This window comes from Lasioglossum baleicum, chromosome 9 (genome assembly GCF_051020765.1).
Source record: "Lasioglossum baleicum chromosome 9, iyLasBale1, whole genome shotgun sequence".
Classification (NCBI taxonomy): Eukaryota; Metazoa; Arthropoda; class Insecta; order Hymenoptera; family Halictidae; genus Lasioglossum; species Lasioglossum baleicum.
In genome coordinates this window covers 3,185,492-3,211,564 of record NC_134937.1, presented here as the reverse complement: position 1 = coordinate 3,211,564, position 26,073 = coordinate 3,185,492, and the positions used below count along the sequence as shown (strand labels likewise).

General features: G+C 37.5%; 1 protein-coding gene across 2 annotated transcripts in view; it reads left to right on the top strand.

The window, feature by feature from the left end:
- The window catches only part of LOC143212121 (uncharacterized), a 278,017-nt gene that overhangs the window by 247,705 nt on the left and 4,239 nt on the right, over positions 1–26,073 (top strand). For both annotated transcript variants that reach the window (XM_076430534.1, XM_076430533.1), the window contains exons 5-6: positions 13,900–14,012; positions 24,385–24,620. In XM_076430534.1, coding sequence (XP_076286649.1) covers positions 13,900–14,012; positions 24,385–24,620 — 349 coding nt within the window. The remainder of the gene's footprint in view (positions 1–13,899; positions 14,013–24,384; positions 24,621–26,073) is intronic.

The window sequence follows — 26,073 nt, the reverse complement described above, 5'->3', positions numbered from 1 at the left end:
ATCAAGTACACCATTCCGCCCTTGTAATCAAAACTGCCGGGTTAAAGCTTGTAAAAAGTGGTTGCTACTTCTTGAACTCTTAACCTGTAAATTCTGTTAATCTTAACGAAGTTGGTGTAAGCAACAATAGTCACTTAATATTCAGACATTCTTAAAGAGGCGATAACTTGTTAAATATTTTTCTACACAACGTGACAAATTTTGAAACAATTGTACTATAATTGGTTCGAATTGCCGATAAAGTATTAAGAGTTGTTTCTTACAATTTTTTGCGTGAGTCTGTATTGGAAATATAAAAAATATATTTTCTGGATCTGTGTCAATCATATAAATTCTGAACATTTCATCGAAATCTACATTAAAATCAATTTATAAATCAAATCAAATTAAATATAAAAAGTATCAGCACCAAAAATCGTGAAAACCTGCAACTTTTACCATTGCAACGTCGAGCAATTTTGATGAAATTTTCAGAATACGTATAATTGACACAGATCTACATAATGTACTGTTCCAACTTTCAATATAGGTCCATATAAAAAAGGTGTGAGTTGTCTACGTAAAAAGTTAAAACAATTTTAAAATCCAATTAAAAAAGTGATCGCTGTTTTAAGAGTGTCCGAATATTAATGCCAGTGGCTGTACATCACGAAAAAATTCATTTACAAAGCGAGAAGATGAAGTTAAATAATGGAGGATTTGTAACTGATCTTCCAAAAAATTTCGTCCACAACAGTCATTTTTGGCGGCTGATCTCGAGCCGTCGCGTCGCGTCGTGCGTCGCGTCGTCCACGGGGTAAAAAAGTTGACCAACCAGGTCGCGCGTGTTATTTATTTTCCATTAAACCGGCCGGCCGCTTTCACTGTCGAAAGAAACAAACTGAATCGTAATTTAGCACCGATGGGACCCGGGCCTCGGTGGCTCTTTTCCTCGTTGTCGATTTATTTCTGCGCGAGCGGGTGCTACATAAATTCCCGCGCTCGAGGCAGATATTATCGATGCGCGACAATCGGCCAGCACAAGGTTCCCGTTTATCAGAAGCCCGATCCCGCGTCTCCGTAACCGCCGCGTATCTCAAATTCGATATCATTTTATGGGTTGTCGCGTCGTCTCCGGGGACCAAACGTTTCCATTCTGCCGCGCGGCTGTATTCCTCGCGCGCTCCGCTAAGCGGAATGGCGAGAAGGCGAGCTCATGGCAAACGACATACGGAGGACGAGTCACTACGAGCAGAGGAAAGGTGGAATAGCGAATATGTTGGCGGGATGCAAAACGAAGGTAATATTCGGACTTATTTGAGGACTTTGCAGGTACAAATAGATACAGCTTGTTATTTATGGCGTCATCGAGAATTTACTTCTGCGAGCTGAAGGAAATCAATTTAACCCTTTCTATGGACGAGATATCTCGTCACTATGATTTCGTCATACAATGCTATGGACGAGATATGTCGTGTATCTTTATTACTAATATGAATCGATTAATAATCGATTTTGAAGACATGTCATCGTTGGTCGAAAGTACTTAGATGATTAATACTAAATACTCCATATTTGACACAATTAAAGTATTTATTGTTTATTTTGTATGGAATACTTTTCACGTTTAGACGTCTTTAAAACGTAATTTACTTACTGCGTTTTCTCAACATTTTCCTAGTGATTTCTTCCTATAACCTATTCAAGTTTCTTCAGTGAATAATTCAATTTTTGAATATTACAACTTATGTATATGTTAAAGGTTGGGAAACACTGGACTAGACAGTATAATTCCGGTGTTAGGATATAGACATACTAGACGCGATCATACGCTTTACTGGTCCGGAATTCAAACTCAAAACCTTTCGCTTTCCGAACGATTGGTGTGGCCAATTGAATTAGCCAGATCGTCTGCGGATTCCTTTCCCCTAGTTCCTAACGTCGATATGACTGCCACTTGTATTTCAGGCAGCTGTCGAATCAAAGTTTCAAATGGAGCTTTTCCTCTTGTCAATTTTTTACTCATTATTTCTCGTTTTTTTACTTTATTTCTACATTATTCGTAGCGCGAATATTTTACACACTTATCGAATGTTTATATGTGTGTATATCCATATATACACTCCCCAACTACACATATTCGTAGATAAAGCGTTACAAATATACGGAGTGAATGGTGTGTGATCAATTATTGTATTGTAACAGTATTGATTGATTAACAATCTTGATTATAACATTTTGTTTTCATTTGATGAGACAAATTATTTAATATAACAAGCAGAAGTCGCAGCAAAAGTGACTCAACTCAAAAAATGCAATTTTAAACTCATCACTATGAAAATGTTGCACAGGCATTCCTTAACCAATTATACAAATCAGATTCATTTATTTTCGAAATGTTTAATTGATAGCGGACGACTACAGTGAGCCACGAAAGTATTTCAACGCACTTTAAAACAGTAGAACTTTTTCTATGATCGGACCAAAAGACCTGACATTTTTGAGCAATTAGAGGAATTGTTTTAAATTTGTTTTTAATATTGCATTGTCATCCAGTTCTGAGCTATGTTTAAAGTTTCAAGTCTCAAACTCATCGGGAAGTGATTTAAAATTCGATTACAAGATTTGACGCATACAACAACAACAACAACAACAACGACAACTCGGCAAGCTAATATAAGCGTGGTAAAAAAGTTATATTGTTTTAAAGAGCGTACGAATACTTTCTACACTCACTGTATGTCATTATTAATTGTGTCCTAACTAACAAAATGCAAATGAAGAAACAATACTCTCGAATCAGAGTCGTGGCATTGCTCTTCTTGTTCAAAAACTCGATTGACAAAATACTGATTAATTATGTACACAAACCACGTTTCACTTGTCCCGGGAACCACACTTTTTGATGCGACTTGCAAAAGAGACAATTGTGTTTCGAAAAATCGTATCTGAACGTTGTAAGTGAAATGCTCGGATGCGTGCAAGCAGACATTTGAAGACAGAAGATGACGTACCGGCAAACACGCAACGAACGTCTATAAAGGCAACTTACGCTTCACCGCGTCTCAATTCCGTAACGCAATTCGACTCTTTTAACGTCGGATGGAAACCTGTCTATTCCATTTCCGACAGACGATGCAGCTTTCTCTTTCTCGCCGGCAGAATTCGGCGGAATCGTTGCGTATCGCAACGTCTTCGATCGCTGTACTTTTCGCGCATGCTGCACGTTGCAACATATACCAAAACCTCTATCGAATGTTTCGGTAAAAACAAATATGATACTGATAACATCATGAACATGGTATGAAAGTTATACATTTATGTTACTACCACTGTATTGTCATTATTGGCACTGTGAAGCGTTTTATCAACTTCATTCAATGACTGGCAACTGACTCCATTGTCTTTTTTTAATGGAAAAATTTAATTTTATTAAACTTCTCATTTAATTCGATCAGAACGAATTAGTTTGTGTACTTAATATCACGCCAGACACGTAAACCGGAACTCTCGCAAACCCGTCACGGAAACGATAAAACAGCTGCCATTACTATTGCTCCGAACAAGTTGTAGATTACTAGGATTACTTTCCACGCTATATAATTATAAAATTGAATATTTTTAAGTGTCTGTCAGGTGGCTTTAGTATTTATATAATAACTTTAATCCACATCCTAGAAACTTGATACAATTAATCACAGGGCGTTAAATATTTGGCCATCTAGCTGTCATTATAATCAGCCGCAAATTTGGTTAATCATTGCATATAAAATTGTAGGCCAATCGATTGGATACGTTCCAAACAGCCGCCGGGCCAGTGGAATTTGCGAGACGATCTCTAATCGTTGACCTCGAATATATGTACAGATGTATATATGGCGGCAATGTTTTATAATGTAACCATTAATCCCGTCAGTGAGTTGGAAACACATACGTATTTACATATGAACATTTATCTTCCCCGAATATTGGTTGGAATCCCGATATTTAATTGCCAATCGGCGTCCCATTGTTTAGAGGTTAACCGGTAAGAGTTAAATAATATGCGGCTAATTAGATTTGCCTACCAAAGCGTAATTTCGATACATTTAGTATGAAATGTATCAGAACGGAAAACGCTATATCGAGAATAGTGCCAGGTATTTTAGAGCGTATATTTCAATGGAATACGAACTGGGCACACACACAATATTTATAAAAGTTTGTTGAGTGGGCATTTTGCAAGAAATAGGCTCCAAGAGAAAGGCACAACTTTTAAGTAATCATAATTTTTCAAAGCGTTCTAAACATACGATAAAAAAAATCAATCGAAGATTCATCAGAGGGTACGTTTTTGTTGAAATAATAAGGTGCGTCTAAACTTCTGACACGCTCTGTATATGCTAATGTTTGCACTATAAATCTTAGTTCACTTCGCTCGTTCTGCAACATTCAAATTGTCGATTGCGGTCGAAGAGACAACAGAGTATAAAATCGAACTGTCGCTGGACGAAGAAAATATATTGCGTCTTGATTCCGTTCATGAATTGCATTTACATGATAATGAATTGCTTTTACGCGATACAATTTCTATTGTTCTTCGGTAAATCACTGCATTAAAGCTTCTCGTCCATTCAACAGTATCTCCGACCGCAGCAGTTTTCAGAAAAGAATGCATGGTTAAAATTGCCTTTCATTGTTTTCTGTATTATTTCTTCGAAAAGTTGTGAATCGAAGTGGGTTTATACTGGGTGGGTCACCACGTATTACCACTCCGATTTACATGATTTATTCGTAGCGGAAAATGGTTGACGTAGAGTTGAATGGTTTGAAGAGGGCCACACATTCCGACGTTAATAGATTTGTTGTAGGTGGACACGTAAAGGACATATGTAGGTCATTCACTTTTTTAAAATGGCGTCTATCGATCTGTAGTATAAAAAATAGGACATTCCATTTAAAAAACTTAGTTTGACTTTGAAATCCCCTCTCGCCATCACTCTAGTCCTCAAAAAAATTAGACTATATGATTGTATCCCCTCCATACACAAATAATTTTTCTGAACAAATTTTTTCGTAACTTCAGTGTGTCACAAGATATTTCCGTTATCAGATAAACGAAACACCCTGTGAGATATTCATCAGACATTTACAAAGTAAAAATGTATCACACATTTTCCTGTATTAATTACTTTTCATTGTTTCCATCGATACTGTTTATTATACACATACTTTTCAATTAAAAAATTAATACGTACTCTTTGGATATCAGATGAATTATTCTAAATAGAACCGTTTCATAGTATGTAATAAAAGAATTGCAAAGGATGCCTTACAATGTATCACCTATGCAATGTAAGCTACATGTAACAATACTGTACTTGTTAAAGAAACCAATCTGTTTAAAGCAATACTAAATAAATAAATAATAATTTTGAGCATATCTTGGACAGAATTAGAAATGAAAGATGAGTTTCTCTGGGTTTTGATCATAACTTCCCTCTCCGAGTCAGTTGCTGCACTGAAAAATATACTGCGATAGAAAACAATCATTTTCCGAATCCGCAATCTACATTCCAGAATGTAGAATTAAATAACTAAGTTAGAATCAGTCCGAGCTAACTGAAATGAATTCAGACAAGATCTCTTTAATCTCAACTTTACGAGTTGCTCGGAGAACTTTTCAAAGAGCACAGTCACGGCCTGATATCGTGTATCTGAATGTTCAATGAGTCTATGTTAATATTTGATTCATCCATTGTACTTCTGCAGAGCATAATTCACACAGGGAATAGTCAGCTCGAACCTTTCTAACAGTGATGAAACAATTTCTATTTCCTTAGCCGCGAGCACGTGCGCCTCATTAAAGAAACATAACAGTGAAAGAGTTAAGCGTGCTGGGGATTAACGGGGACCTTGAAGAATGTGTATCCCGTGGTTGTTACACGGAACAATTTTCTCGTGTCGTTCTCCATCTTTCTGAGAGAGAGAGAGAGAGAAATGATAGTGTTCCATGTGCACCTCGGCCAATATGCGCGACTCGCTTCTTCGATATAAACTATTGCGGGTGAAATACGCGGCATGAAACAGGTGTGCGGCTCCTCGAAGTTTCCTATTGGCACATAATGGAGCCAGAAGTTCGATCGGCCGGAGAAAATGTTTGTGCGTTACGTGAAAGAAAATACCGCTGGAAAATGACGTAAACGGGAAACGAGGAAAAGCGAGAGAGACGCGGGGATGGTTGCGTGAAACTTAAGGAAGATTGATCGACTCCGCGAACCAAAGAAAGTCGCCGAGGAATTAAATTGTATTGTGGAAAACGAGAAACTCGTCGCTTCCTGACGCTATGAATATAATACTATCGTTGCGAAATGGCGTGCGAAGCAATTAACTGCGAAACCATTCCTGAAAGGGAAACGGGTCAGAGGTCAGAGTTACTATTAGATGATTGCAGATGTTCGTGCCCGATTTCAAAGTAAAACACAAGCGGTTCAAAATATCAGTTTTATTAACCGATTATAGAGTTAATCGGGCGGCAAACAAATGCTTCGCAAAAAAGGTCAAATTTTCCACCACAATTTCTACGAAACGGAAATCCAGAAGCTTGTGTGACACAATTATACAAAATGGTGGTGACAATACATGTAAAAAAGGATGAAAAAATATGTGCGAAACAAGGAATTTGTTGACGCCTCGTTTTCGAGAAAATCAAGTTTGAAAATGCAGCAAATGCGCGTCTAATAAGATAAGAATCGTTTGATGTGTCTGATCATGACCAACCGATTCTACTTCCTGCTAAAGCACAAGAATCCGACGGATCTTAAAGTGGTTATTTTACACCAGTAAAATACTGGTTATTTTATAATTATTTTATATTTTATATTTTATATGTCCATTGTATGCGGGACACCCTGTACATTTCCGTCATTTTCAGTAATCTACAACAGGATAGATAAAAGACAAAAATGTTTGTGATTTGTCTCTCCGTATTTCACCTTCCAAAAAATGTTTTAAAAAAATCGTATTAGTTATGGGACGACCTAATATATTCCTATTGCGTACTTCTATTGAAAACAACAATAAATATGTCGAATATTCCGTGCGGAATGTTCGACGCCATACGGTCTCGTACGTTCGCGTTGTGAATTGTTTGTCGTTGAGGCGATGCGATGGCGCGATAAAAAATTACACGACGTAATTAACGGGGCAAGGGCGACAAGCCGTAGGATTTGGTAGTCAGCAATACGCTGCCACCACGTAGTTTCGCGCAGTACGGCGTTAACAATACGCCTGAGCGAAATCCATCGCGTGAATTTACAAATCCGCGACCGGCCATTACCGGCCTTAAAAGCATCGTTGCAGCGTCGACATGTCTGTTATACATATATGGGATTGCTTTGTTGGCCGAAATACGAACAGGATTTTCGAAAAACAACATATGGGGGCCAGCTATTGATTCGCGATACTTGATCCAAAGGTATCGCTTTCCGGTGCGGTGCGTTCCGACGGCATTCAGTGGAATTGAGCGGAAACGAACAGGATTGTTGATACGTTAACAAAATTCGCTGTTCTAACTTGTGTTATTGCAGACAGAGAATACTCCGTGTGCTGTACTGGTAGTGGCTAGAGTTTTAGAACTAATTGTACAGATCAAAATTCAATTTCGGGACAGATATAGCCAGTACGGGAGACCGGGGCTAAAAAAGGAGAACACACGATTTTGTTCAGTTGTTTTTCTTATAAAAATATTGGGTTGGAACGAAAGTTCGTAGCGTTTGTAAATTAAAATTGAAAGCTGAAATTCAGATATTTATTCAATAACATATAATAAGTAATTCAATTATAACGCAATTCAATTAGCGAATCTCTGACGGTGGAAATGGTATCGAGAAAAGTTGTTCGAAATGACAATTTCGATAACACATTTTAAGATGACTGCGTACAATCTCTTGACTTTTCTAGGGCAGCGAGCCCGCCGCTTTTGTGCTCTCGGTAGGTTCAACCAGTGGCGCACCCAGGGGGGGAGCCAGGGGGCCAAGTCCCCCACCAAGAAAAAAATGTTCAGCTTCCAAAATTAAAATCGCGGAATAGCCCTGAATACCGATGATAGATATTTTGGCTTAAAAAAAAGGTCATCACGCAAAACCTAGGGCTGGGTTCAACTCGCCCCCCCTCCCCCAAGATTACATCCTGGGTGCGCCACTGGGTTTAACGTTAAACGCTGGTCAAAGCACAAAGCTTAGTAACGCGCACAAACGAAGGATTCGTTCTATCCTGAAATATTCGCACTCTCCGCGAGGAAAACGACCCTAACCCCGAGTTTGCCCGCTTCGGTAACCGCAGCGTCGCTAAACTAGCATTGCCCGGAGGCGTCCAGCGAAATTTAATAAAGCTGACCGAGCGACGCGGGCGCGAGCGTCGCGACGCGCCTGGAAATACTTAGAATCGCTTGAGAGAGACAGAGAGGATGTCTCTCTCTCTCTCTCTCTCTCAGAACCGTACTTGACTAACGAGGCAAAGCCACGTTTTCTCAGCCCCGGCCGAAGAAGAAAACTGTCGCGCTAATAGCTCGCTCATACATATTTTTATTGAAACTCTGCGGGACAACGAGAGTCCCCGACGCGTCTGGGGGCGTCCCAGCCAGGCCGTAGAAAAAAGTGGGACAGGAAGTAAGAGCCAACAGTGTCTATTAAGAGGTGCCGTTGAATATTAATGCCGGGGTGACGTATTCCAGGGAGGACGGCGTGGACCACATCGCGCGGCGCGCCGCGTCACGCCGATTAACGAAGCGATTATTAAAATATGCAGAATGCCGGCCTAATTAGCCCGGCCACGGAACCGGGAAGGCGTTTTACTCAACCATCGACGCCGACGATCTGACTTCGCACTTCGCCATCCTTTCGCCTTCGGGAAGACGATCCCTCGCCAACCTCACACCACCCCCTCGCAACTTTCACGCGATGCAATTTCGCCGTATCATCGCGCCCCGTTATGCCACCACCACGCGATCACGATAGTACTGTGCTGGGACAATACAATAAGTGAACTGCGGATGTATGCATTATATAACAAAAATAAGTGGTCGAAACTTACAACCGTGGAAACACTAGAAGAATTAAAGAATATCATAGTAATAAGTAGATTGCGGACGTTTATGGAATTTTCAATTTCTCTAGACGAATTTTAAGAAAGTGGAATAAAATAGAATAGTAGTAGTAGCCCTTTTAAATCTGAAATAGATTAAAATCGTAAGTACTAAATTCTGTCTTTATATCTTCGCATTTTTTTAAACATTTTCAAAAGCCATAATTGCATAAAGATCTAGTCTATCTATAAAGTCTAGTCTATAAAGATCGCAGTCTAGTAATAACTAGACAAAATAAGAAATTTTCTTCGTCAATTACAAAACAGAAAAAACCTATAAAAATTTCTTTCCAATCTTTAACGATGTTAATAAATCGAAAATAACATATGGATGTTCTTAAATTGTCCTAATTTGTTCACTGTTTTAAATTACATCCACCCGTTTCCGTTATAAATGCATAAAATAAATGCATGTACGGTTCCCTCCAAAAACCAATGCTGAATAATATCAGGAACTATTGGAATACGTGCTGGATGAATGTTGCGATGTTCTTGGTGAACCCAATTTAACATTCCAACACGATAATGCAGCAATACATCGTGCAAAAATAATGAAAAACTACTTTGAGAGGGTAAAAATTGAAGTTTTACCCTGGCCATCAAGGAGTCTGGAGTTAAATCCGATTGAAAATCTTTGGGGAATATTAGCACGAAAGGTATACGACAATGGAAAACAGTGTAGCACTGTTTCAGAAATGAAAAATGGGATTAGAGAGGCGTGATCTGACATTAAATTAGAAAAACATTACAAAAATTAATTTAATCAATTCCACGCAGAATATTTGAAGTTATAAAACACAAAGAAGGTTCAATGAAGTACTGAATTATTTTGATTTTCTCTTTTCTTTAAATTATGTGAAAACACATAATGAACCTATGTTTATTTCGCAACTAAAATTCAAATGTTGTAATAGAAAATTTGTGATTGACATTAATTAACATTGTGTTATTCAATTGAACTGTGTATTTTGTTAATTTAATTATGTCAACAAATTGCAGTGAACCTATCATTATTTCGGCCACTGTACACAAAATATATGCGTTTATGCAAGACATATGTACTTATGCAAAACATGCGCAATGTGCAAAATATGCAAAATAAAAGATATGTTGTTGGAATCATCTAATGTCCCATCAGTCTATCGATTTTCTAAAAAAATTTGCACATGCATAAACATCCGACGCGACGTCTACTTATTATTTTGTGCAGCACTGTATACACGATCAAATCACCGCGACTCGACGTTGTCCAGTGAAAATTCGGAATTTCTCTGTGACCCGTCTATGGATTAATCAGGTCGGCGACCGGAAAGTGGTAATTGGAAGGTTAATGACGCCGCGCGGTGCTGCAGAGATCGAGTGGAATCTTGTTAAAGATGTAATTGTTCAACGTGTACCGGAGCAATTGTTTCAGCGAACCGGGTTGCGCTTTCGAGCATGGTCGTATTTGTCGTTCATATTTGGAACGCGTTCGCCGTTTCTTGATGACGAACGTGGAAACACAAATTTAAAAAAAAAATCCAATCGTTGAGAGTAAAAAAGTGCGTTGAGGTTGAGATGCGTTAAATATGTGTAAATGTGCAGAATGGTTTACAAAATAGTCGACAAGATTTCTGGAGCACTTTCAATAGTTGGACAATAAATACTTGGAACAAAAATTTATCGGCTTGCAATTAACTCCAACATGGAAATATTAAAAATTGTAGTAAAAGTTAATTTCGACGAAAATTCCAGGTTGCCTACTCTTTCTTAGATGGCACTGTGTACTTTTAACTGTGTAACAAAGGTGATTTTAATGACCTTTAATGACATATTGTGACCTTGAAGTAATCTTGAACAAAGAAGTGGTCACAAAAAATATAGAACTGCACACACTTTAAAAGGAAGTATACCTACATTGTTTTCATTTTGAATTTTATTTATAGTTTACATAAAAATGGCATCAGATTTTTATGAACGGAATGACGGAAGGACGGATGAAACATTTTTTAGTCCAACAAAATTGAAAGAACATCTTGTTTTCGTAATATTTTAAAACTTTTTGTTTCCGAAATTTTTTACAGAAAAATAGCACGTGGTATATCAAATTTTTAATACTTCTTCCATTGTTAATTGCATCTTTTTTAATATTCGATAGCAACCATTATATCTGCCATTACGTAATGCAGTGTGCTAATAAACTATCAAGGTTTTATAGCATAAAATATTTTATGAGATAGAAATATTTAAATAAACAGAATTACAAGCTTATGTCATCAAATATTTCTATCACTTGGATGATGCAAAAATCAGGATATACGATATTCGTCATGCTATAAAACTAATTGCATAACTCTTTGAATTACATAAAAATGCTTTCGCTTGTCAAGCTACATTCTGTGAATAAAAGTGATGTCTTTTTAATACTGTTGATACCTTATTGATTGGAATATTACTATAATTAGATCGCAATGAATTTGAAAATGATGGTAAGATTTATTTAGGCAAACAATTTACGTTCATGCGAGAAACCTATTTGAAAGGTGATGTACTACGACGTTCGTGATAATCGAAACAAAACCATTTTCACAACTCCATCTTGCGGGTGCAATAACACTTAAATCAAACAGAAACCGCTCGAAAATGTTAATGGTTCGCTTTAGATGGAACTTGGTGTATCTCACCACTTAACGTAACAGCAATAATTCATTTCATTATTATGTGAGCTCGCAAAGAATTCATGGAAAGGCGAAATTGCAATCGTGCTATTTACATAACGCGGAAGATTAATAAAAGAACGTGGTGTATTGCGATCATGTAAGTAGCTTCGGCGAAAATCGAGAGAAATTCACTGATCGATCATCGAAGTATTCAAAAATTTCTCGTCGAGATTGCGTAACCCAGAGTGCATCCAAGGTGCGTGCACACGGGCGATACTCTGTGCCCTTATATGAACTGCAGCTTATTAGTATTATGAAGAACATTATGAATAGTTTATGTTTTTATCCGGAATTTTAAACTGTATGTGCTTACTCATTTTTGCCGTAAATGTATTAAATCCATAGTCTATTAATTACTACAATGCACGTCCCATTCGATACCAAACAATTTTCTTTCGAGACATTTCTTCATACAATAAATACTTCGTGAGCCAAAACAGAGTTAATCGTTGGGTAATGAGGAATTAAGTAAAAGTTCTATAAACCATAATAATATGAATAATACTAATAAAACAAAATTATATCAGATAATTGCATAAGTTCGTGCTCGATTTTAAAATAAAATTCAATGGTTAAATCCTAAAATTCTAAAATAAAAAAATTTTAAAGCTTTATTAAATTTCTGTGCTAATTTGCACAATTAGAGAAAAGAATGGTGACTATAATTTTTTTGTACACTCCGCCGTGCAGTACAGTTTGCGACATCTATTAAAATCATTCACGGACTTATGCAATCGTCTAATATTACAATTAATTAATTTAATGACGATTAAACCCCCGAGATGCAGCGTTAAACCAAACAAGTAAATATTGACTTACACTTACATTCGCGGATGGCACATTTAAATAACTCGCTGTGTACACGTTGCATGGAAAATTTTGTGATAAACGTCAGAAAAACGTTCAGTTTCTAGAGTCCTTCAGTGTCGGGCAGCTCTAGGTACAGTCGAAGTTCAAGGTGACGTTATTTAAGTCATTGAACAGCGTCGGAATCACGTTCATTTTACAGTCTATATAATCCTGAACTTTCCGTTAAGTTCCTCATTTCCATAGGCGTGTTTTATCGCCGAGGACATTAAAACTTTTGCCCTTACCAAGAATTATGCCGCGAAATAATGGTTCACGAAAGTACGGCCAAAAGTGCGCCGCGAACGTGCTTTTAATAATGGAATTTTCACGTGGCCCTCGTCCGTTTTCCCTCAAAGGCGGTTACACGATCTGACGCGCTGACTCTTCCGCGTTATATAACACGTCGATCAACATTACAGCCGGGTAATACGGCATTTTCATCTTCCACCTCGCTAGAGAAACCCATTACGTCAATTAACACCGCGACATCGATGAATTAAAAGGTTGCGAGAGTGAGAGAAATCGTCATTATACTATTTACCTTCTTTACTATTCTTGTAAATCCATCATTGATCAATGTTTTATCAATGTTGAAAAATTTTACTTTATTGCTGAGTTCTAATAGAGTGTAAGCTGTTATTCAAACTTTATTTGTATTAATTTTACGAATGTTACTCGATTTTTTCAGTAGCTAATGTTTGCTTTTAAGAAATACACTTTTCTTACTCTGAGGATCGTGTGAAAGAAGTAATTTGTTAGAATGATTATATGCGGATAAAGATGATCGGGAACTATATCAATAAAGATATTATATTGCATGAATTGTATTTGTTGGATATGTTGTGTTGTTGGACATCATTTTACATATTCATTTTAGAATATTATGAATTACCAATGCAGGAATGAAGAAGCGATAAACAATATACCTAAAGTTATGAAAAGAACTGTTTAACAAATAAAACTAATAAGGGCGAAGTTAATTGGAAATGGAATTTACTTATTTAAGTTTATTATTTATATAAGCCATTTTTTTGACAAAAACAGGATGAGGAACAAGTTGAATTTATCAATCAGAAAGTCCCTTATGGCGAGCATAGACTAAAGATACCACGAATGTTTGTTACTAAACGTGTCTTCTTGTATTTGAAAAATGTGCACATACTATAAATGTATAAAGATCTGTACAGTCTAGGTGACGAGTAACATCCAAGGATAATCCATTTACATTTTCGATGGTTTGGTTCCACAGACGACTGTCCGAACTGCGTGGACGAGCACAGCAGCAATTTGGCCGCCTCAAGATGGACGATGCCACTGTTGAAGCTCGGCGAGAAGAGATACTACCTGGGGATCTTCTTCAAGGTATCATACCTGCCAGTTACTTTGATTTATCTAGCTGTCCCGTGGACGCGACCTCCCGGACTTTATCAAATTATTTCCGAGCCTGTAACTTTCCGGCTCACCGTCTCTGACACTTTACGGTGCATCGAATGCCAGACCAGCCTGTTATCGATCTTTTCACCTGACTGGGAGTATCCCCAGCTCACACTCACACACGCGCGCACTCATGTACCATGTGCACGTGGGTGAGGAGGACGCGCGCGAGCGCGCTCATGCTTTTGTACGCCGCGAGGAAGAACGCGGAAAAGCGATCTTGTCGAACGGGACCAAGCCCCCGAGATTCACGTCACTTCCCCGTGAACAAGTCAAATCCCGATCGCATTGACAGACTATCGCATTCATCGAACCCGGATTGGCAATTTCGCCGAAGGAAGACATAAATATTCCTCGCGACGTTGGGCACATCCAGGTAATACGGGACACCGTGTAATATGGCACATTGGGCAATCTCAATGAAATTGTCACAAAGTCGAAAAGACCTCAAGACGCTTAGGCCCTCAGGATGCTCGGGTCGTTTCTGATTGAAATATTTATACGTTCCTTTTTTTATAGATGTCCTGTAAATTTCATTGTTGTACGAGATGTGTTAAAAAATAACATCAATTTTCATTTTCCGGAGAAAACATTATTTATTCGTCAACATGAATGTTAGCCCCTTCAAAATAGTCTCCATTAGGTATTACACACTTATGCCAGCGTTTCTTCCAATCCCAGAAACACTTCTGGAACTCGATCTTTGGGATAGCTTTTAGCTCTTTCAGCGATGCGATGCGATTTAAATTTCGGCTGTACTTGAAAAACGACGACCCTTTAAGGTTCTCTTTATTTTGGAGAGTGAAAAGACGTCAGACGGGGCCATGTCGGGTAAATATGGAAGCTGGGGTATCATTACAGTGTTGATTTTGACTAAAAAATCACGAATAAGCAATGCATCGCTGATCGTACCAAAAGACATGTAACCTTCTCGAAAGCAGATAATAGACTAAACATTCAATACGACAACCAGTGTACAGACACTTTTCAGACATGTTTATCGACACACACACATAACAAAAAAAAAATGGAGTGGACTGGATTAATGCAACCCGCGAAATTACAAAATTCCCACTATATTTTGAACACACCCTCGTATCTCTGTTGCAAGCTGCAGCTGAAATTCTCTCTTTGTTTTTGTCTTTGTTAGTACAGTGCCCGAAATTTCCATAAAGCCACCTTAATTTTGACGTATTTTTTATTTTAATATCTTCAACGTTACTACTTTTTCTCATAATTTTAACAAATTGTCCGCTTTTCGTACTCGGTACGACCGATACGTTATTGCAACCCTTTAGCGCGTTCGCGTCTTTACGTAAGAAAAAAATCACTTATTTCTGTTTATGCGCACAGTTTATCGCGGCTTGAGCCCCCCAATTGCAGGGTTGGGACTGGGTAACGGTGTAACTCAGCTTTTAATCGTATAACATGAATTTAATAATTACTAACAAGAAGTGTACAATGCGTGTACAATGGATTCGAACCACACAGTTCGATCATCAGCGAAAAACTGTCGTCTCGTTCGTTCTATCGAACGTTGCTCTGGCGTTGCGTTTTGCATTTGTTTCGTCTCGTGTTTGTTCTCTACGTTCGCTTGTCGCGTTTGGCGTTTGTTCGCGTGTTGCCATGAGCCGCTTCGATTCCTACATGTATTTGGTTCTTCCTTTATTTATTTAATATCTTATTTTTTTAGTAAAAAACAAATATAAGTTCCACAAATATAAATTACAACAAAGTTTCAGAGCTAAAATTGTTTAAAATAAGTAGCACGGCGTAATACCGGTATGAAAATTTTACCGGTATTCGTAATACCGGTATAAAAATTTTTACCGGTATTAAGTCCCTGTCGCAATAGCGGTATACAAATTTTACTGAAGCAAGAAACAAAGAAATTCCTATCGTTGTTCTAAGCATTTATGGTTCTATTTAAAAGGAATATAATTTGATAACATACGTCCGTAGGATGGGGTACAAGTTTCTGTATTGATTTAAAATGTATGTTTCACACGTATACGCAATTTGATGTTCCAATTCTCATCAATTACGTGCTTGACAACCGATGCGCTACAATATATCGATTTCCTTTTAAGTGTAACGTGAGACACCGTTTTTTTAATTTAGTTGAAAATTGGATTCGAATAATGACAAGGTACAGGTGCACTCAAGTACAGTTTTAGACAGCCAAAGGATACTATGATGTAAGAGGAGCCTGCGATTACTATCACAAGTAGAGCGAAGAACCGTCTCCCTTGCTTCATGGTCCTCGTTTAGTGTCAGAAGCTATAGTCGAGTGCACGCAAACTCGACCAATATTCAAACTCAATTTTCTCACGGACGTTCCTTATTAAGAAATTTTAATTAATGCAGAACCGCCACCCTCGTAGAAGTATCGACGTCTATTGAATATTTTATATAACGACACTTTTGTTATGGACTACGATATCCCTTCATTTGACAATCCAGCCTGCTGATTGAAAACCCATTGTTTCAAGATTAAATTCGCTCGTCAATATTTAACTATAGTGAGACCTTTAATACTTAGAAGACAATTATGACGCTCCATTCCTCTTTATCCTGATCATACCTTCATAATGAGTGAAGACTAATGGAAGTAATTAGCATCGCCTCATCAAAAGTTTTAGGTTCAGAGAAATCTTCCTCTCTCAATGAAATATTTGCCTTTTTATTTTACTTTATAGCTTGTTATCGAATAATTTTTTAATGATGATAGAATCTATATATAATTTAATATATTTATAATTGGGGGTTAATTAAATTTCATACATTGGGCTATAAAACAATATTGTTGTACAGAATATAGATTTATATGTATTTGCTATTATTAGAATACAATAATTTTTAGTATTTTAGAATGATTAATATTTAGACTGCGCATCTTATGCATTTATGACAAAAATTGATTCGTCAAATATAAAATTGAAAAGACATTAGAAGGATTTAATGATGTTGTTATATTGTTTCAGACTTCCTAAGGTCAGTGAAACAGAAAAGATAATTTTATTCACTTCGGTGTCTTGCAATGGACTCGGACAATTTTTATTTCGCATAAAAATCCACAGTCTATTAATATTATAGGGTGTCTTGCGTAAAGCCGGTGTATTATTCTGTCTATGATGATTTCATTAAAAAAATGAAAAATTAGGTTCCTAAATTTTACCTATAATATTATTCATTATTCAACAGACGATTACCTCATCATCATTTTTATGAGGCTCCGCATATCGATAAGTTTTAGTGCTTGGTAGGCTCGGTGTCGATGTTCACAGTGAAACAAAAGTAAGATTCAAAGCAACCTTCATCTCCGACGATCCGGTTACAATACAGATCAAGTAGAAGAATGTCGACGATGTCTATTACGAAACACAGTTACTTGTTACTCATTAGAGAAACGATTTTACGTCACTTTCAGCCGCGCGCCTCCGCGAGAGAGATCGCTGCAAGGCCGCGGACCGGACACTCCGCGATATTGCAAAATCCGTCTTAATAATGCAGTTCCGTTGCCTCGCGACCCGAGGAAAGTGGGTGACTCGCTGTCGGAGGAAAGAGAGAGTTGCTCGATCGGGTTTCTGTCGAGTCGGTTACCATTTTCGGCGGAAGCGATCGGCCAAGGTAACGATTCGGGAACGTGTCATGCGGCCGTTTTACTTTCCGCTCTTCCGGAGGGGTCTAGGTTAGAGGAAAAGTAGGTTTACGGATGACACGTTCATACTAAACAGGAATAGCGGCGAACCTTTCTATATGTGACGCCCTCACCGAGTTTGATGATTTTTCGATATGTCATAGAAATCGACATTTTGCACAACTTTTTCCTTTGCACGTTCGTAGCGGCTTTAGTTTCCGAGATAATTACAAGAAACTTTTGTTAAATTTAGGCTACACTTCATTCTCGTATTAAGGTCATTTCATACGATAACGGACACTTCTTCGAGTAAAATTTCGGATTTTGTTCAAATTTAAACATGTTGTAACCGTCTCATTGTCAGTGACCTATGAACGAATCTCAAACGATTTTTCGATATCTTATGACGTGTAAAAAAACGTGTCACCCTATTTTTATTAAATCATAAGTCTAGAACTATTAAATCGATGAGAGAATGAGCTTTTGGGGTCATTTAAAAATTGACGAAATTAAAATTATTTAACATATAGGGGCTGGATCGTGAAATTTTTTGGATCGTGGCACACTAAAATTCATTATAAAATGACTCTTATCCACTGATAATTCTCCTAATACATATACACATGTTTTGTAATCGTTTTTTAATGAATTATTTAAATTTTATGTTACTTGTTCAATCGTTTTCCAGATAAGTTAAATCACCGTTGTATTTGATTTCTTCCATTTTTTTCAAAATATCAATGTGTTCTAACCCCTTAATGTCTGTCGTTATATAATTCACACAGATCTACCATTCGTATTTTGAAAAAGTTGTAAAATGAAATCTCTAGTATTTTCTATAATATTCCGAGCAATTGCAATTTTTGAAAAAATTTCTTTTCACAACATGTAGTAAACCAACTGCAAAACAGTGGTTTTTTACCATTTCTTAGACTATGACGCTCCTGTATGTGGTAATTATAATACTAATTTTGTTTTTCGTACAGTATTTCCTCGTACTAAATAACTTACCTTTTCGCGTCGTTGTATTGATTTCGTATACGTAATGCTTAAATGAATAGATTGTAGATTATTTATGGAAAATTATAATTGGTATATCTATTTCTGTTCTTAATAATTCTAATGGATTGAAAATAAGACCGTGTTCCCATAAATACATAATCTTATAAATGCAAACATTTACAACGTTGTAATTATTGTCCGACTACTTTCTCACAATTGCATTTATTATATGATTTTAATTGTAATGGTAACCCAAATGAGCATTTATTCTTCGACAAAAATGTGAAAATTAGCGTTAATCAAACGAATGAAACATTTCGGAGCGTATGTTAGATTCGTTAGACAGATCTGTCGTATTTCCGTTTCGTGGATGATTTAACGACGAACTGGAAAAAATTTTTATGCGAAATGACAAACTGTCAAAAAGATGAACCGTGCTGGTGAAATATAGCAGCCATTACTTTTCAAAAAAATGTGCACGCACGTCTTATCACAAATAAAATAATAAGTATTTTGGCATCAATAACTGTTAGTCACTAATAATCAGTGTTAATTTTATTGCTATTCTTCATGAATGGCGTGAGGATAATAATATGTACTTTTATTTCATAGAAATATGGTTATCATTAAACAAATGAGCAGTTCAAATGCAAAACATTCAAAGAATTTCAAACTACTATTCTATTTTTATCAACTTATTAAAATGATTAAAAACATGAACAAACACATGCAGACAATTTTTATTTCGCAGAAAAATCCACAGTCCAAATTATACTCAAAGAGCCTGACCACCTTCATAATGATCCTCTACTCTACTGCAGCAAAATGATACTTTGCCACTCCAATAACAAGGAGAGGTCACATTTGTGAGGTCGATCTTAATTAAACTTTTGGTGGTGATTCTAGAGACAAAATATGCAGACGCGTGTCCCAGCCTTTTCGCCAATACTAATTGTTTACGAAGACATTTAAAATATAATTTTTGGATATGTATGTATACACAGTGAGGGACGAAATTATTCGTACACCCTTTAAAACAGAATAACTTTTTTATAATTGTTCCAAACGACCTGATTTTTTATAATCAATTAGAAGCATTGGTTTACGAAATGATACGCAAAAAAGATTTTCCAAAAATTATCATTTACAAGGTTACATACAAAAATAAAAGTCATTTTTTTTATTTTAATGAAAATTTAAAATGTATGTTTTGTAGATCTATGTTAGTTATACTCATGCTGAAAATTTCATCGAAATCGGTTGAAGCAGGCAAAAGCGATACGCATCGAAAGATGTACGAATCTGTGGATTTTAAGCAGAAACTGATCAAAAGTCGTGTAAAAGTAAAACTACGATTTTCACCATTTTTAACCGCTTGTAGCTCGTGTGTATGTTAATCGATTTCGATGAAATTTTCAGCATGTTTTCTTATGCATAACTAACATAGATCTACAAAACAAATATTTTAAATTTTCATTAAGAGTCCAAATAAAAAAGTGTGACCTCTCTTTGTAAGTCACCGTGAATTCTAACTCAAAAACCTCGTTTTACGATGTGTGTATGTCATGAAAGTAAAATTCATAAAAAATTCAATTTTGTTTGAAGATACATTCCACGAGTCAGCAACGACTGCGAATATTCTCACCCGAGTGCGTACTTAGTATAGGACGAATAATCGACGGGTCGGTTACCTCGGAGGACAGAATATTACTCTTTCCGGGAACAGGGCACGCGTAATATTAGAAATATTTCAATGGCACTGCACTGCGAAATATGCAAATGCAGCACGGGCCGTGTTTCTTTGCGCTCACCCTATCGCATATAAAATATATGGGAATGCTTGTTGCGCGGCCATTTGCCAACTGTAATGGAGCACCACGTCCAATTTATACACCTTTATACTTGCGCTTTTGAGCTTGAGCTTTCGCGGTAAAACGCACGCGTCCCCTTTATAGCAATAATAATACACGAACGCAAAAATGCTCTCGCCATTCTAACGAGCGATGCTGTCGCCATTCTATTATTATTTTAAAAATAATAATAATTGATAAATAAATTTCAAGATTATGTTTAAGCAGTGGATGGAATTAACCAGGTTTAACAAATTCGTATATATTTAATAAAACGTAACTTTCTCACGCACACTCATTACTTTAACTCGAATTTACTTCGTATTAGGTTGTCCCAAAAGTTTGTTTCGCAATGCGTACATTTAATATTGTTACATCACACAAGTATTAGGTTAGGTTAACCCAGACCTAACCCAGTCCGCTTTATTACGACGTAATGAAAAGTTAATAAACAAATGACCACGTCTGGCAATTTAACACTAAATGTTTGTTTTCTTATTCTTACCATGCATAATTCACTTCATACATTTTTCCGCTCACTCATTATGTTTCATTCTCATCATCACCACACATATCCACATCCACACAGGTTAGACATCAAAAGATTGATGGAAATTACGTGTTAAAGGACTGAGGTACGCCGAGCGAACGACGCAAAGTAGTTCCGCAATTCTCAAAAGGAAGACATCGAACAAACAATTCCCGGAGAACAGTGTGAGCTATTCAGTGTTCGGATAGAATTAAATACGCGCTTCTTCTTTTTACGGTGGCTAACGTGTAGCGTCATTACGGGGGGAACTGGGATGCGCGATCGGGAATAATTCTTTTCACGTTCATCGATTGCCATGGGTAATTTGCCGAGCAGAACGAGTGTCCTTGTTGGCCTTACTTCACGTGAAGAACTGGTATTTTCATCGCGTTCGGCTCTGGATAACAATTTTCGAATAAATTCAATTGCCGCTTTAAAATGTGAATTCAGGAGTTAGTCGATTATCCGCGCAGCCATTGTCGTCATTATGGTTTATTTTCGTGCTGCGGCTATAAAAACGCGAATTATGATGACCGGTGCCTCCAAATAAACATACACTGAACGTGGAATGATATAAATCTATTCGTGAACGTTTTATTATACAGTAACGGGAATAACAAAAACATTTCTTCGACATTCAGCATTTCTGTACCGTGAAATGAGTAAATGCATATTCATCTCGGTTTCAATAACAATAATGGAATTTTAATTTGTGTAGTTAAACGGTTCGTAAACTGAGGATATAATTGATAAATTTAATAATATGTCCTGGTGATTATCAGAGCGAACAAAGTCTTCTTTCCATGAAGTATACTTAGACTTTTATCATTTTCCTCTTCATTAATATTCGGACGCTCTCAAAAAAACGATAATTTTTTTAATATTGGACTATCCGATTTGAACTTTTTTGAGGAGTTAGAGCAATTAGTTTACTACATGATGTGAATCGTATGGTCCAATATTTAAAAAGTCGTCGGCTTTTTTAGAGCGTCCGAATATTAGTGGGAATCACTGTACTTACAGTAAAATCAATCGACGTGTTTCATAAGAGACGACAAGATTAATTATCTCAATTGCAAGCCAAAATTCTAAACAAATTCATCTTTTTTGTGAAGAAAGCAATAGTGACATCTACTTTCTACAATTTGAACGTATGTTGGATTAGTTACTAATATGTATAATTGTCCTAATTGTCCTTAAGGAAATAGACTCTTTTTTCTAGGATTGCAAGGGTGCGGGACTCGCTTTCTCATTTCTCAATAATCCAAAGATGGGGTTTTCAATAGTCAAAAGCGCTAGATATAGTAAAAGTTCGATGTAGGCCGCAGTCGCACTCAAAAGTCCTATTTTTACGTTTACACGGCGTAATTTGCATTATTCGACAGAATGTATCTGTCGCAGCTTTATATAATAATGCAAATAACGCAAATTACGCTGCCGAATAATGAAAATTACGACTCATAAACGTAAAAATAGAACTTTTGAGGACGACTGCGGCCCAGATTGATCATTTATCTAGCCCTTTTGACTATTGGAAAACCCCATCGCGTGCATTATCGAGAAATGAGAAGGTGCATCCCTCACCGTTGCAATCCTGGAAAAGAGTCTACCCTCTTAAAATTCCATACAAATTGGATATACTAGTAAGAGATCACTATTTGTTTCTTTAAAATCACGAGTGAAACTCTTAACGGAATTCAATGCAAAGAAAATACCTAAAACCAATGCACAATTCTACATATTTTAAAAACGTATCGTACGTTCTCGGAGAACTTCTAATATAAATATTCGCAATTTAGGAATGAGAAGTGAACATTTACTCATTTCCTCGACATTTTGAACAAAACTCACGAGCTCCTATTCTCACGAGAACTAACGAATGGCTCGAGTTGGTGAATCTCAAATTGGAGGAATCCGAAAGGGTTCAGTGCAAGGGGTCGCTGCAAACAGCGGAACGGAATTCCGCGCAACAATAGGACAAAACGTAGGTGTAGGAGAAGGGATGGTAAAAGAATTTCAGGCGACATCGATGCAATCGCAGCGGCGCTCTATTTATTGCGCTTTATTTGCATTCCCGCCGAGTTACACGCGATTTTTCGTCTCCTCCATTTCCCTTTTTTCTCTCCTCCACCAAAGGGATGTGAAACGCGTTCGAGGATCGAGTCCACCAACCACGGGAAAACATTCCTCCGCGCCGACACGAAAATCACATTCGGCCATCCCCGTGACGTCAGTCGCGAATTTATGACACGACGAATCTTTGGCAAGGACGCAACGACCTTAGCTCGCGCAAAAAATATTGACAACCCTGTGTCACGCTAACGGCCGGCGAAAATTCATGCCAATGCATTTTTCCCCGGGAAAAAGATCGCGCAGTCGAAACTAAATGTGTAATCTTTTATGCCTTAGTTTTGTGTTTGGTTGCTAGAATATAAAATTCAACAGAGACGACTTTTATTTCGATTTTTAGACGATTTTTATTTATTTTAGATCTTGAAAGGCTACTACCACTAAAAGCAGGATTTTATTTGATTCCACTTTCTTAAGATTAGTCTAGAAAAATTACGAATTGCATAAACATCCGCCGTCTAGTTGATTAAATTGTAGTAAAAATTGATGAAGTTTGCTAAAAACAAGTTGTGATTGTTACATGGCCCCCAAAGTGTTAAAATTGAGAAGAATATAGAGGATCATGAATTTAGTTGTTTTCTGGTAGAGAGCTGAAGGGAAGCGCGCGCTTCAAAGGGGTTGGAGGCTATAAATTTCAATTAAAGGATAACATCGTCAAGGCCTGTCAGTTAAATTACACAAAAAGTAGTATGGGCCAAACATCCTAATTGGCAGCTCGGTCTAACGAGACCGAAAGCGGTGACAATTTTTCATCAAGACTGTTAAAGTCGAAGGAACGCCTCCGGCAACGGGGAAATTTAAAACGCTCATCCCGGCCGATTATTAGAATAAATTAGAAAATTTCCTGTCCTCTCATGTTTTATTAATAAACGTCCGCTGAATACCTGCGGGCAAAGTGCAACACCCCCTGCATGTATATTTATAAACATGGGTATATCCGGCGTCGTTCGTTCCGGGTAACGATAGCAATAAGAAGAACGATTGCGGAAAAAGGAAAAGTCGAACGGAGGCGGAGAGGAGGCTGAGAGAGAAAGAGAGAGAGAAAAAGAGCAGGGTATATAGGGAGCGCCGGGTGAATTTCAAATTCGCGTTTAATGCTTCTTGAGCGAAATTTCATTCTTCCTTTCATTTTGTCCCGTGCATTTTCAGGCAAACTGGTACAGAGCGTCCCAATACTGCCGGTATCACGGGATGCATCTGGCGAGCATCGCCTCCCAAGAGGAGAACGACAGGCTCGAGAAACATATTAAGGACTTTGGTCTTGGACACGAACACTTCTGGACCTCTGGCACCGATCAGGCCGAAGAGGGTACTTTCTTTTGGATGGCCAATGGCAGGCCGATAACTTTCGAGAACTGGAACGTCGGCGAGCCGAACAATTTCAGGTAAAATCGCTTCGTCGCGTCGCGGTGATGAAGACGCAGTGGAAGACGAAAGAAAGTAGCCTGCAAAGGTGTTCGAACATTCTTTAAAATAGTATAACTTTTTAAAAATCGGACTAAACAATCTGACTTTTTTTAGCAATTGGAACCATTGGTTTACTAAATTACGAGCACAATAGTCAACGTTTGTCTGAGGAATATTTTATTTGTGGTCGGATTTGCTTGAAACTTAATGCTCTTTGATATAATTAATCAAACACCTATTTCGGCATTTTTTTAAGTTCAACCCCCGAGGGGGTGCAAAGCGATTGCAACGTTTGTATGAGGAATATTTTATTTGATATAATTAATCAAACACCTGTTTCGGCATTTTAAAAAAATTGATCCCCTAAGGGGTGAAAAGGGGGTTTGAAATCTAAGGTGGCGGCATAACATAAAATTAAAACTCTATGGGGGTGAATGGGGGGTTAAAAGGTTTTATGGAGAAACAATATCAATTTCCGAGGGCATTAAACGGTTTTCTATGCAGGCGAAGCCGCTGGCAAAAGCTAGTTACAATCATAAAAATACTCAGAAAGAAACTAGAAGGTTTTGTCCGATACACTCGAATATAAGTAATCCGATTAGCCACATGTATGATATCATTGCATTTGAATTTCCGAGGTTGCCTTTATCAATGCAAAATTGCAGATTATGTGTCTGAAGCTATGTCTACGCTGACGCAACAAGGAACAAGTTTTAGCGGAGCTCTAACGGAATAGAATAAGAAGAGGGCAACAAGTGGCGAGAAAAAGTTACTCGATGTTGCTTCAGTGTAACCATAGCTTAGGATTAGAGCTAATACTTGTGGCATAATAATAATTAAAACTGACCGAGAGTAAAAATCTAAGGGTTTATATACCCCTACAATGAATGGAACGCTCTGTTCGTAATCTGAGGGCACTTAGGGCCAGACTCTCGTTTTTTGTCACTTCCAATTAAATCGGGTCAGAGCTCGGTCTTCGTAAAGGAGGTAGGATACCCTCGGATTGTAACTAGAAAGGGACTAGAATCTTACTAGATTTTGGGTCGAAAATATGGGTCTGCGCTCTGACGTTGTTTGTCCTTATATGAGCAAATTTTGGGCTGTGGGTGAGGGCTCATTCTAAAGAGGAAGATTAGATGCAGCCCGCTCTGGTCAGCAAATAAGTCAAAAAAGTCTTTTAGAGACAGAAAAATGCATTGAAATCTGCGGGCTTTTCTCTAGATTTTTTCTCTACTTTGGGCCCCCATATTATTAGATATAAACATAGTCTCGTTAAAATCATAACCAGAGCGGGCTGCATCTAACCTTCCTCTGTAGAATGAGCCCTCACCCAGCCCTTTAAATAAGGACAAACAACGTCAGGGCGCAGACCCATATTTTCGACCCAAAATCTAGTAAGATTCTAGTTGCTTTCTAGTTACAATCTGAAGG